The sequence below is a fragment of the Bufo bufo genome, chromosome 6, assembly GCF_905171765.1.
Source record: "Bufo bufo chromosome 6, aBufBuf1.1, whole genome shotgun sequence".
Taxonomy (NCBI): domain Eukaryota; kingdom Metazoa; phylum Chordata; class Amphibia; order Anura; family Bufonidae; genus Bufo; species Bufo bufo.
Genome location: NC_053394.1, coordinates 26957180 through 26971799, shown reverse-complemented (window position 1 = coordinate 26971799; position 14620 = coordinate 26957180). Strand labels below are relative to the sequence as shown.

The following is a 14620-nucleotide window of genomic DNA, read 5'->3' as shown; positions in this document are numbered from 1 at the left end:
TTACCCATTATGTTAAAACATTGCCATGGTTGCGGTGTTCCGTTGCGCAGTAGGTGGGTGAAAAAGGCCCTCTGTACTCACCGAGTCCGCTCGTGGCGTCCCACGAGGGCGGGAGATGGGTGGTTTGAAAAAAAGGAGCAAATATTCCCGTTCCAGCCTGTATGGAGATGGTAGGGTAATTCTATCTCGGCGGATCCTTGGGTCCAGGGGTGGGTGTCTGGTACTTATTAGAGGATTAGTGGTCCGTGTGCTGCTGCAGGGGGAACCATACACGTTTCGAAACGAGCTGTTTCTTCTTGAGTGGCCTGCAGCATAGTGAGTTTTCCTGGGTTATAAAGGACAGATGGGGCGTTCCCAATTATGGAGAAATAGGGGGCGTGGCTGTGATGTTGCGATCCCATTTGTCGAATTTGTCTTAAGTGGTGTTTAAACAATGTTCAAATGACGCGGTTCTAGGGAATTAGTCTTGGGGAAGATCTGCGCAGTGGGGGAGGTGATGTCTTAATTAGATAATCATTATGGTGTTTGTGTGATGATGTAGTCCGATGATTCGATCATGCTAGCCGAAGGATATGTGAGTTCAGGGTGCGATCATGTGATTGTTAAATACAAATGGGCTTAGATTCTTGTGCTGGGACAGCCTCGCATGTTACATCCCTAGATGTTGATTAGGTGGGGATTGAGTGCGGTTCCAGTGCGTTTCATTAGAAAGGTGTATGTTTCATTTGTGGACGCTCTTGTTATAGTATAGTTAGTTTTGCATATGTGTGTGTATATACACACTCATCTGCATGAGATGAGGATTGAGTTAAAGTCGCGGTTTTGATGCGTTTTATTGGGAAAGACTTCACTGTGGTAGGAGTAGTTATTTGTGGTAAGGTTAGTTTTTTATACGTATGTATATATACGTCTGTGTGTATGAAGGGACTTGGGCGGTGGAAAGTGAGAATAGTGCATAAATTGTAAAAAACATTATAAGAAATAATGTTTATTTCTGATTATAAATCCATTGTGATTCTTGGTTATAGGTTTTAAGTGGGTGGCGTGAGGGGTTGATCCTGTTAATGTTCTGCGTGGTGAGAGAATAGGTGTCTTAATTGGGTGATCATTATAATTTTCGTATGGTGGTGCGGTTGTGTGTATTCAAGGTGCGGTCATGTGATTGTTGGATGTGGATATACTTGGATCCGAGTGCTGGGAAGACTTCATAAAAATATAAAAAAAATATATAAAAAAATATATAAAAATATATATATATATGCACCCCTTTTGTTGGTGAGGTGGGAATTGTGTCAGAGGTGCGGTTCTGGTGCGTTTTATTAGAGAGTTGGGTATTTTTAATTATGAGTGCTTTTGTTATGGTATCATTTGTTTTTGCATATATACACATATATCTGCCATCCTCTATATGTAATGAGGATTAAGTTAGGGTTGCGGTCTTGGTGCGTCTTGTTAGGAAAGGTTTTGTTGTGGTAAGAACAACGTATGCGGATATGTATATATACACTGCTCAAAAAAATAAAGGGAACACAAAAATAACACATCCTAGATCTGAGTTAATTAAATATTCTTCTGAAATACTTTGTTCTTTACATAGTTGAATGTGCTGACAACAAAATCACACAAAAATAAAAAAATGGAAATCAAATTTTTCAACCCATGGAGGTCTGGATTTGGAGTCACACTCAAAATTAAAGTGGAAAAACACACTACAGGCTGATCCAACTTTGATGTAATGTCCTTAAAACAAGTCAAAATGAGGCTCAGTAGTGTGTGTGGCCTCCACGTGCCTGTATGACCTCCCTACAACGCCTGTGCATGCTCCTGATGAGGTGGCGGACGGTCTCCTGAGGGATCTCCTCCCAGACCTGGACTAAAGCATCTGCCAACTCCTGGACAGTCTGTGGTGCAACGTGACGTTGGTGGATAGAGCGAGACATGATGTCCCGGATGTGCTCAATTGGATTCAGGTCTGGGGAACGGGCGGGCCAGTCCATAGCATCAATGCCTTCGTCTTGCAGGAACTGCTGACACACTCCAGCCACATGAGGTCTAGCATTGTCTTGCATTAGGAGGAACCCAGGGCCAACCGCACCAGCATATGGTCTCACAAGGGGTCTGAGGATCTCATCTCGGTACCTAATGGCAGTCAGGCTACCTCTGGCGAGCACATGGAGGGCTGTGCGGCCCTCCAAAGAAATGCCACCCCACACCATTACTGACCCAATGCCAAACCGGTCATGCTGGAGGATGTTGCAGGCAGCAGAACGTTCTCCACTGCGTCTCCAGACTCTGTCACATCTGTCACATGTGCTAAGTGTGAACCTGCTTTCATCTGTGAAGAGCACAGGGCGCCAGTGGCAAATTTGCCAATCTTGGTGTTCTCTGGCAAATGCCAAACGTCCTGCACGGTGTTGGGCTGTAAGCACAACTCCCACCTGTGGACGTCGGGCCCTCATATCACCCTCATGGAGTCTGTTTCTGACCGTTTGAGCAGACACATGCACATTTGTGGCCTGCTGGAGGTCATTTTGCAGGGCTCTGGCAGTGCTCCTCCTGTTCCTCCTTGCACAAAGGCGGAGGTAGCGGTCCTGCTGCTGGGTTGTTGCCCTCCTACGGCCTCCTCTACATCTCCTGATGTACTGGCCTGTCTCCTGGTAGCGCCTCCATGCTCTGGACACTACGCTGACAGACACAGCAAACCTTCTTGCCACAGCTCGCATTGATGTGCCATCCTGGATAAGCTGCACTACCTGAGCCACTTGTGTGGGTTGTAGACTCCGTCTCATGCTACCACTAGAGTGAAAGCACCGCCAGCATTCAAAAGTGACCAAAACATTAGCCAGGAAGCATAGGAACTGAGAAGTGGTCTGTGGTCACCACCTGCAGAACCACTCCTTTATTGGGGGTGTCTTGCTAATTGCCTATAATTTCCACCTGTTGTCTATCCCATTTGCACAACAGCATGTGAAATTGATTGTCACTCAGTGTTGCTTCCTAAGTGGACAGTTTGATTTCACAGAAGTGTGATTGACTTGGAGTTACATTGTGTTGTTTAAGTGTTCCCTTTATTTTTTTGAGCAGTGTATATATATATATATATATGTGTATACGCAAAAGGACCGAAGTGGTGTAGGGGGAAAGAGATTATGTAAAATATAAAAAAATATAATAAAAAGTGTTAGGAGGTCTTTATCGTTGAAGATTCGTTGTATAAAACCATATATTAGTATATGGTGGGTGTTTTCACTGTGGGAGGTCCATCTTGAGGTCCTTAGGTTTGGATATATTATTTGATTCTGTTATTGTATTCACTATTTTGTATATATTGTTTTATATATTATATTATTTATTTTATTAAATTTTATATCTGCAAAGTTGTTCTATGTAGTTGTACAGGGTCCTTACATATCTATTTAATATCTTGTTGTTTCTTAGTCATTGCAAGGATATATATTTACTACAAGGGTGTTTGCCCGGGGATGTGCCCACGGGGAGGGGCAGGAGGCATCCTATGGGAAGGCCTGCCAGTTTTGAAGGTAAGTGTCATTCTGGAATTGGTTATCTATTGAAAACCTATTTACTTCACTAATCTCTGTGTTCTATACATTCGCTTTCAGTTACTCACCAGTTCCTCCTGATTATCTATAAGCGCCAGGGATGCATTATGTGAGATACAGAATTTCTGGCTGTTGTTCCATGTATCAGATTCTTTAGAGAAGTAGTAGCACTTTCCCTGGTACCAGATCCAGTCATCTTCACATGGGACGGGGTTCTGGTTCCTGGCTTCATTTGTAATAGTTATCCGTTCATAATCTGTTTAGAATAACACCATTTAGTGGGGGCCGACAGATACGTCATCACTTTCTGGAGAATGTAACACTCTATGGACACTTTTTTGTCAATTAAGGCTTCATGCAAACGACCGTTGTTTTGGTCCGCATCCGAGCCGCAGTTTTTGCGGCTTGGATGCGGACCCATTCACCCGTGTGCTGTCCGCATCCTTTGCTCCGTTCCGTGGTCTGCTAAAAAAATATAACCTGTCCTATTCTTGTCCGTTTTGTGAACAAGAATAGGCAGTTATATTAATGGCTGTCCGTGGCATTCCGCAAATTGCAGAACGCACACAGACGCCATCTGTGTTTTGTGGATCCGCAATTTGCGGACCGCAAAACACACAACGGTCGTGTACATGTGGCCTAACTCTGATGAATTAGACCAGAAGCAGGACCTAATAGAAAGCCTGCGGGCATCTCGCTGACAGGCATAATACAGTGCAATAAACATGTTAAGTCCCCTAGTGAGACTTTACAAAAAAAAAGGTTTAACAAAATATTTAAAAACATAAAAAACACAAAAAATAACAAATACAAATCCGTGATAATGTCAAAAAAGAAAAACAGATGCACATAACCTGTACATATAAATATATTGGCAACACCCCGACCTATAAGAAAGGAAGAATAAAAGGCATATTTTCTCACCTGCTGAAATAAAGAAATATATTGTATCTTAATTAATATTGGTGCCGCTCATCTTTTCCTGGAGGAGTCCTGCTCTTTATACAGTGCTGTGCCCCAGCTGCTGCAGAACATATTATAGTGCTCAGATGCTGCAGATCTTTTTTAAAAGCAGGAGGATATTTTATAGGAGCACACCAGTGATGGACAGGAAACTCTCCTTACTCTTCAAAAAAGATGTTCTGCAGCAGATATTATTTATAGAAATTATAAAGACTGTTAGAAGTTACCTAAAAGTTATTTACTTGAAATATTACTTACTGTAGCTGCAGGAGGACTATCGTGTATTATGTTAAAAAAGTTTTCAAGGGGTCAGATATTGATGGCTCATCCATCAGTGTTTTTTGGAGAGCTGTGACTCCCAGAAACTGTACCAATGTCTGGGTTGTAGCAGGGATGGCGGGGCGGGGGGGGGGGAGTGGTGCAAATGAGCTACATGCCCTGGGCACAGAGGGTTGAGGGTGACCCTGGGCACTTCAATGATTAACACTGACCTGTGTGGGAGGAGCGGTGCAAACCCGGGAACCAGCCTCCTCCTACACAGCCAGCAGTGCGATGTGTGTGTGACCGCGCCGTGCTGCTGCTGTTGACAGGAAGAAAAGGAACATCTCTCGGCGCAAGGAACCAACTAGAGGTAGACGGTGAATCTTCAAGAGTTTTATTGCAATCACAACGCGTTTCGGGGAAAGGGTCCCCTTCATCAGGTGAAGAAAATTGCATATTGCTATGCAATTTTCTTCACCTGATGAAGGGGACCCTTTCCCCGAAACGCGTTGTGATTGCAATAAAACTCTTGAAGATTCACCGTCTACCTCTGGTTGGTTCCTTGCGCCGAGAGATGTTCCTTTTCTTCCTGTCATTTTAATCCTCCGTGTGGGCCTAGGCACGCTTATCCGAGGACATCTACATCCGTGGCTGCATACCAACCTTCATATTGGGGATTAAATCATCTCCCACATGCCTACATTAGCGTTGTGCCTATAATTGCGCAACCCTGCAAGGTGAGCCTCCCAAATTGGGATTTAATCTGAATTTCCAAACGTTTTTACCCTATGGTGCGCCCTCTCTCTTTTGTTTACACAGTAAACAACTTGCCTTTATACGTGCTGCTGCTGTTGGAAGTGATCAGATCATGGAAACACGTATTTGTGGGTTTTTTTTAAACTTTATTAATGGAGCTGGAGGGGACACTATGGGCAAAATGTGGGTTTATGATTGTGAGGGGGGAAGAAGGAGGACACAACTACTGTGAGGGGGGAAACAAGGAGAACTTAACTACTGTAAGGGACCACTAGGAAGACATAACTAATGTGAGGGGCCACAAGGAGAACATCACAACGACGCCATTAAAAACCCTCGATGAGGTAGGACCAGTTGGTTCTTTCATTTATCACAAGGTGTATTTTTACCGTCTGTCAAGATTAGGGACTTAGATTCAGGAGGGGAGCCTGCAGGGTCACACTGGACCTCCCTCTGTCAGCACTTCGTCAGATCAGGTCGACGAGACACATGAAATAACACCTAAGTACTCTCTACAACTGCTAGCATTCACAGGGTTAATAAATTAATCTAGGTAACGCTTCTAAGGTCATGGAATCGTTAGAACACAAGAAGGCTCTTATTAAAGTGAAGTTTTAATATAAAAAAAGGACAGTGCGTACAAACAATGGGGTTATCATAGAAAATATAACATAAAATACACAGACATATACATACAGTGCAAAATAACAGTTTGGAAAATAAAAGGGATAAAAACAAAACTTAATACGTTATGTGACGGTTAAGTCCAGTTGCCTGGGGAAGCAGAAATATCGGTCAGTTCATCAAACTCGTGATCGGCAAAGAATAACAGCAATGGAGCGAGGCGCAGACATAGCGGAGTGCGCTTTGACTTTGGTGGAAGTCTTCAGGCTAGGAAGGAGTTAAGGTTTGAAAGTTGGTTGGGGGGAGGAGTGAGGTTTCGCGGGCAGTATATAGGGTCTGGGGGAGTGGTTTGGTATGCAGGCGTCAGTGCAAGGCAGAGTGTTTCCCGCCCTCCCGCCCTTATTTTGGTTGATTGGGGTAAGCGTGGTGGCGGACTTTGGGCTGATTGATATGAGATCCTGGGGGAGCAATACAATGGTTTAAGAGATGCAGGACATGTTGGAGCCTGTATCTCATGTGGTTTGTCAATGCCGAGGATGGGGCTCCTGTTTGGGCTAAAAGGTCTACAGGAGGAGATACTTGGATACTTCAAGGATTTGGTGCCCTTGGGTCGGTGAGTGCGGCCAAGGGTAATTTTGAAGTATAAGGAGAGATGGTTACGGAAGATACCGCTTGTTTGGGTTGCCCTTAAGGATCCTTGTTACGGTACAGTGGTTCATAATGTGGAAGGATATATTAAAGTGATTATTGTTATTATGTTATTTGTGTGTACAATAAAGTTGGCCGTAATGGTCATTTTACCAAGCAAGAAGATGTCAGAGTGGTTATTGGTAAGGAAAGTGGCTTAGTGAGTATAGCCTGAGGAGAAATCTTCCATCCTTGAAGTCAATGACAGTTTGCTTCTCTCTGTGCATGTGTTAAAAAGGGTCGGTATCTTCCACCCATAACCCCCCTACCTGTGATGTAAGAGGAGGCCAGGGAGTATGGGAATGACCTTTTATGACAGTTTTTACAACCACTAGCTGGAAAGCAAGTCTGCCTCAAGCTCTTTGTATTGAAGTATCTTTTCGAGTATTCACCATAACAATTTCATATTACCTCCATCCACTCCTTCCGAATGTCTCGCACACGTGCGTACCAAACATGGCGGAGGTAATGGTAGGATAGCTGGAGTTATCTAATAGCTCCCTGTTACTGAGCTGGGATCTATTTGATGTTAATACCATGGAAGCATACAAATGGTCTGAGTTCTAAGGAGGAAGCACGTGGCTCAAATATGGATTTGTCCACGTATTTCTTTGATGTGTATTGCAAGAGAGGGGTTTCATGTGTGACCTCAGTGGAAAGGACACTAGCCTTCTCCTGTCTCCTGACCCCTCTAACGGTTCTGGTCTGTATAATGCTGGTATCTGACATCTTCACACTTTATGATAGGGGTCTCAGTAAGTTCCATCTTAATAATTTTTATTGCTACAATCTCCTGACCGGTCTCTGGACAGGACATGGAAGAGGTGATGACCCCCTACAGGAATGTAGAGGGAGGGGTTTCCTGCTCCTAACAATAATTTTAATATCTGGATCCCTCTATAACCACACCTCCCCTTTTAGATGTAGCATGGGATTACTGATACATCTAGCAATATCCCAAGCCTGTCTCGACCGTTTCTTCCTGGCGGTACAAGCCATCGGCATTACTACGATTGTTCCCTTTGTTGTGTTGAATCGTGAATTCATATTGCTGTAACGTCAAACTCCATCTTAGCAATTTCCCATTATCACCGGCCACCCTGTGTAACCAACTGAGGGGGTTGTGATCAGTCACCACTGTGAATCTGCGCCCATACAGGTAAAGCTGGAGTTTCTGCAAGGCCCACACGATGGCCAAGCATTCCTTCTCTACCAAGGCATATGCCACCTCCCTTGGTAGCAGCTTCCTGCTCAAGTAGATAATGCGATGTTCCTCCCCCTCTGGATTTACCTGACTTAGCACTGCACCTAAGCCATTGTTGAGTAAGGGTTGAGACGTATTCATATATATACATATATGCATGCAAACACGTGCATGCATGTATGATATACACTGCGTGCAGAATTATTAGGCAAATGAGTATTTTGACCACATCATCCTCTTTATGCATGTTGTCTTACTCCAAGCTGTATAGGCTCGAAAGCCTACTACCAATTAAGCATATTAGGTGATGTGCATCTCTGTAATGAGAAGGGGTGTGGTCTAATGACATCAACACCCTATATTAGGTGTGCATAATTATTAGGCAACTTCCTTTCCTTTGGCAAAATGGGTCAAAAGAAGGACTTGACAGGCTCAGAAAAGTCAAAAATAGTGAGATATCTTGCAGAGGAATGCAGCACTCTTAAAATGGCAAAGCTTCTGAAGCGTGATCATCGAACAATCAAGCGTTTCATTCAAAATAGTCAACAGGGTCGCAAGAAGCGCGTGGAAAAACCAAGGCGCAAAATAACTGCCCATGAACTGAGAAAAGTCAAGCGTGCAGCTGCCAAGATGCCACTTGCCACCAGTTTGGCCATATTTCAGAGCTGCAACATCACTGGAGTGCCCAAAAGCACAAGGTGTGCAATACTCAGAGACATGGCCAAGGTAAGAAAGGCTGAAAGACGACCACCACTGAACAAGACACACAAGCTGAAACGTCAAGACTGGGCCAAGAAATATGTCAAGACTGATTTCTCTAAGGTTTTATGGACTGATGAAATGAGAGTGAGTCTTGATGGGCCAGATGGATGGGCCCGTGGCTGGATTGGTAAAGGGCAGAGAGCTCCAGTCCGACTCAGACGCCAGCAAGGTGGAGGTGGAGTACTGGTTTGGGCTGGTATCATCAAAGATGAGCTTGTGGGGCCTTTTCGGGTTGAGGATGGAGTCAAGCTCAACTCCCAGTCCTACTGCCAGTTTCTGGAAGACACCTTCTTCAAGCAGTGGTACAGGAAGAAGTCTGCATCCTTCAAGAAAAACATGATTTTCATGCAGGACAATGCTCCATCACACGCGTCCAAGTACTCCACAGCGTGGCTGGCAAGAAAGGGTATAAAAGAAGAAAATCTAATGACATGGCCTCCTTGTTCACCTGATCTGAACCCCATTGAGAACCTGTGGTCCATCATCAAATGTGAGATTTACAAGGAGGGAAAACAGTACACCTCTCTGAACAGTGTCTGGGAGGCTGTGGTTGCTGCTGCACGCAATGTTGATGGTGAACAGATCAAAACACTGACAGAATCCATGGATGGCAGGCTTTTGAGTGTCCTTGCAAAGAAAGGTGGCTATATTGGTCACTGATTTGTTTTTGTTTTGTTTTTGAATGTCAGAAATGTATATTTGTGAATGTTGAGATGTTATATTGGTTTCACTGGTAAAAATAAATAATTGAAATGGGTATATATTTGTTTTTTGTTAAGTTGCCTAATAATTATGCACAGTAATAGTCACCTGCACACACAGATATCCCCCTAAAATAGCTAAAACTAAAAACAAACTAAAAACTACTTCCAAAAATATTCAGCTTTGATATTAATGAGTTTTTTGGGTTCATTGAGAACATGGTTGTTGTTCAATAATAAAATTAATCCTCAAAAATACAACTTGCCTAATAATTCTGCACTCCCTGTATATGCATGCTTTAATTGCCACTTTATAGGATGATGTGCACAGATGTGCCCAGCATCTGCGCACATCTGCCCTTAGTGGCCCACAGGGGCTCATGGTGGCCCCTGTGGGAAATATGTGCCCCCTTATAGGTCCCTTGTTATATGCATATGATCTGTGCCCCCTTATAATATATATATCTGTGCTGTGCCCCCTTATAATATAATATAATATATATACCCCCCATATACCTGAAACCAGCTGCATCGGTGTGAATGTGCCCCAAGCATTCGCACTGATGCAATCTGGTTGATTGCATCAGAATGACCGGACAAAGGTCCGGTCATCCTGATGACTACAAAGGACTCAGATTCAACATAATCGGAGTCCTTTGTTCTAATTATCTCCAGCGCTGCTGGAGATAATTATGCATGATAGAAGGAAGGGAGAAACCTCCCCTCCTTCTATTATGCGCATTCCGGCAGCACGATTACCATCGCACTGCCCGGAATGCAAAATGCTACAGGCGGGAGATCAAAGGCTTCTCCCGCCTGTTAGCATATGGCGCGGCCCTGATGTGCTCGTTCGGGGACGCGCGGTCTGGCACAGTGACGTCATCTCACTGCGCCGGCCCACGTGTCTCCGATGGTGGCGCGCGCGCAGTGCGGGCCGCCGGACATAAATATCCGGCGGCCCCTGCACTGAGGAGAGCGGAGCGCCCCCCCCCCCGCGCTGGAGGAGGATCAACCCCTGGACGAACGAGCACCCCCTAGACGAACGAGCAAGAACGCTAAGTATCGAATAACCCCTACCGCTATCCTACCAACGATAAACCCCTATTCCCCTGATTATCCCACCAACGATCCCCTGATTATTCCCCTGATTATTAAACCCCTACTCCCCTGATTACCTACCCATATTGTCCCTGATCACCCCCACTATTTGTACCTTACCGCTACCCACTACCTACCCACAACCTGCCCATACTCACCCCCTCTCTGTACCCCTATCACTTGCATTTCTGTATCCTCTGTATCCTACCCTTGCATTGCTGTCCGTTATTCGTCTGTGTCTGTGGCCTGCATTCGCCCCTGCAGCGCCAACGTTAACCCTCATTGTTCCCTTAGGGACAGGAATAGTACCAGGTGGGGTGGGCTGCTAATATTTGTATAAGTGTATTGTATAGTTAGTTTGTGTGTGGAATTTGGGAACCGTGTAGTGTAGTTTAGTACTGTATTTATAACACTGTATTGTTAGTGTATTGCGTGCGTAGTGTATTGTTGGTAATAATAAATACTGTGTTTTATTTGTAACTATCTGTAACGTGTGGTTATTAGCGATAGTTAGTTTAGTAAGGCGCATGCAGCTAGTTTAGTGATTAGCGTAAGGCAAAGTATAGTGAAAGTATTGTATTATTAATATAAAGGTATAAATAGGCGGGGTCATCAATAGACCGCTCCTCCTATTTATGAATATTAATTATTGATATTTGCATAAATATTGGTGATTAATATTCCACCTTTACAGCCATACGCTCTGGGGTCGGTCTGTACCACAAATTGGCATGTAAAGTCTGGGCTTTGCAAAACTGGCGAGCTTGCAAGGGCACTTTTAAGGGCTGGCAGAGACTGGAGTCCAATTGACTATTTTCAGCAAGGGTGGTTTGGCAAGGGTGCTATAGTTAGGAATGAACTTTCTATAGTACCCTGCAGTCCCTAAAAAGGACATTGTACAGGTACGTTCGTGACACAGACGGATACCGCACGTGACAAGGGGTGGTTAACTTACGGTTAACCCTTTATAGATACAATTCGGTATACTACCTCTACGTGTTTTAACGGCACACAAACCGACTACCGGTCACTCACCCTCACGCAGAGCAGGGAATGAACCAGGTACCGCTTGCTGACCGATCACAATCGTTCAGCCAAGCAACAATCAAAATTACTTTTCTCACACAAAATGGTAACGTTACTCTCTTCAGAGACAGGATTCGTTAATTCCTTTGCTTAGAACACGGAAGACTTAGCAAATAAGATGTTTCAATCTTTTAATAAAAGATAAACGGAAAAACAGTGCATATATACATTTACAGAAAAATGACTATTCTAGATAATAATAATTCAAGGTAATAGTAATTCACGACAGTTAAAATAAAAAGGGATAATGGATGAAAGGTATACTTAGGTTCCTCTGTTTCAGTCCTTGAAGCCGTTGTGTAATCCGATTGGTATAATATCAGTGGACCCTGAGCACTGACATTCAGAATGCGATACAAATCCAGGTGTTAAGGCAAGTCAGGGTTCCCATACAATACCCTGACAGCATCTTACAACAGTTCTAAAACAGGAGGTTCACAGAATTCTGCCCACCAATGGTACGAACGGGTGGGCAGGGTCGAGGAGGTGTCAGCAAGGTTTATTCTGGCTGAGCCCATAGTTCTGTGGAACCACTAAATACAGCTATGACATTCAGGTATTAATGACCCTTATGATTTTACGAGTCTAACAAGACCAAACTTGACTCTGCTGGGGCTTGTGGTTCTCCAGAACCGCTTAAAGCTGGCTTTTCAGCCTTCCAAGGGCACAAGAACATACGGTTTGATATCTCCGTGATCGCACTGGTCCAAGGAGGTTGAATCCGGCCTTAGCCAGTGCAGAATATGCCATGACCAGAGATATGAAAAATGACTATGTTTGAGTCCCTCAAAGGTTCAATAGGTTGCTTTCACATCTCTCTCTGGTCCCCTGCTGGGAACTGTAGTCGGAATGTCTGGCTAATGTTATCCCAGGATCCAGTATTTTACGATGAGCCTCGGCAGGGGTGCTTTTGAGGCTCCCATCCTTATCTTTATGAAGGGGAAGTGTCATTTTCAATTACTAGGACACAGCTCCAAGCAAGGGAATATTTCTCTTTTAAAGCAGAATAAAGGGGGCCTATAGGCCTGTGAGAGTGTGTGTATTTAAAAAGGGGACTCTACTTGGGGTACCCTCATCACAGACATCACTTGCTTTTTAGTTTTGGGAGTGGGTCAGGCGACAATGGCATCTACCTTCCTTGGTTCGGGTCTCAGTGTCCCTCCACCCACTCGGTGTCTGAGGTACTGTACCTCTGCCATGGCTATCTGACACTTCCCAGGCTTGATTGTCAGACCTGGGATTTGCCGGAGCACCTGTGACAGGTGGGTCATGTGATCATCCCAGATGTGACTGAACAGAACAATGTCATCCAGGTAAGCTATGGCAAACCCTTCAAACTCCTTGAGCAGCTGGTTAACCAAGCGCTGGAAAGTGGCAGGTGCATTTTTTATGCTAAAGGACATTACTACGTATTCATAGAGCCCAAAAGGAGTGATAAAGATGGACCTCTCCTGGGCTTCCTTCTCTCAGGGCACAAAGACCATCTTACTGGTTTTTATTGCTACATTCTCCTGACCGGTCTGATGACCCCCTACAGGAATGGAAAGGGAGGGGTTGCCTACTCCTAACAATAATTTTAATATCTGGATCCCTCTATCACCACACCGCCCTGTACCCTATGACAGATTTTATCAGTTGAGTGGGACTGTTTGTGTATAGTTATGCATTGGGCGAAGTTATAGACGTGGCTTAGTGTAAAACAAATTTGCTGTGGCGCACTGTGCGCACCTCCGAGGTTATCCCTCTTTCTGTAAAATTGGGTGGAAGGTGTTTGTGTTTGTGGCGGGGGTGGGGGTTTTGGGGAGATACCATGCTAAATCCTTGCCCCAGGTGCTGTAAAGTCTAGCTACACCTCTGTACAAGCAGCTGCGCCTGGTACTGGTCCATTCAAGAGAATGGGACTTAGCTGCAGTACCAGCCACATTCATATGGAAGGTGCTATGAGTACATTTGTGGCAGTCATACCATTATGCCAATATTCTGTTTAAAAAAAGGACTGGCACTCGTCACTGCAGCCATTTTTCTAATGCACATTACACAGGTATTCTGGCACATCTGGTTAACTAATATCCATAGGCAGGTTCTCCATCACTGAAAAAGATGCTTAATATGATAAAGTAAAAAATCTCAAATAGTTTTAATACTTTAGCTAAAGGTTGTACTTACCAGTATTCCTGACAGAGCAGACTAGGACGGCCAATACGATTATCACAATCACCAGGATAACATTCAGGACACCCAGGAGGCACACTGCATAGAAGAACATGTCTGATTGATACTTGTTGAAGAGAAGACAATTACACTTACAGCATCATTTCCAGATGTCACTGAAGACACAGTACGTATGGATTGTATATGAGATTACAGCCCAAATCATTTCTCAGCCCCTTCTACTTGTATTACCAGTGGCAAAGCTGATGCTCCTATTCTGGAGACACTGGGGGAGTATTACTCACCAAAATACGCCAGAATCCTAGTACCAGTTATGTATGACATGGCACGTTTTGTACCTTCTTCAATAATTTTGAAAAGTGTCAAGAAAACGATCTTGGCTAAGAGGATTCCTTAAAGGCGCCTGATTTATTAACAGAGTGTGCCTTTTTGTGGGCTCAAATATTGATGTAAAGTACTCCAGTCAAAAGGCAACTAATGAAAGTTTTCATGAAACTACAGTATACAGATGTGTTCGCCCTTACCTGTCCTCAAGACTAGACATGTCCTAATATGCATCTACCTGTAACAGCATGGCCAGCATTTTAAAACAACATGCCATTGCAATATTGTGTCACAGGATCTCTATTCTGTAGGAGTGTGTGCTGCCACCCAGTGGTTGTGATGTGAATTGCAGTCCCTCAAGGGTATCCAATGTGGAGCGCTCATTATTGCAGCCTTTACCTCCCCCCTTGTGTTAATTAAAA

At 44.2% G+C, this 14620-nt stretch overlaps 1 protein-coding gene across 4 annotated transcripts in view; it reads right to left on the bottom strand.

Annotated features, from left to right (window-relative positions):
* Positions 1–14620, bottom strand: part of LOC121003990 (C-type lectin domain family 2 member B-like) — a 56472-nt gene that overhangs the window by 28456 nt on the left and 13396 nt on the right. The window contains exons 4-5 of one of the 4 annotated variants that reach the window (XM_040436002.1): positions 13869–13960; positions 3629–3813 (exon numbers count right to left, since the gene is read on the bottom strand). In XM_040436002.1, coding sequence (XP_040291936.1) covers positions 3629–3813; positions 13869–13960 — 277 coding nt within the window. Of the gene's footprint in view, positions 1–3628; positions 3817–13868; positions 13961–14620 lie in introns of all 4 variants that reach the window. The other 3 variants (XM_040436001.1, XM_040436004.1, XM_040436003.1) reach the window with 3 other exon arrangements.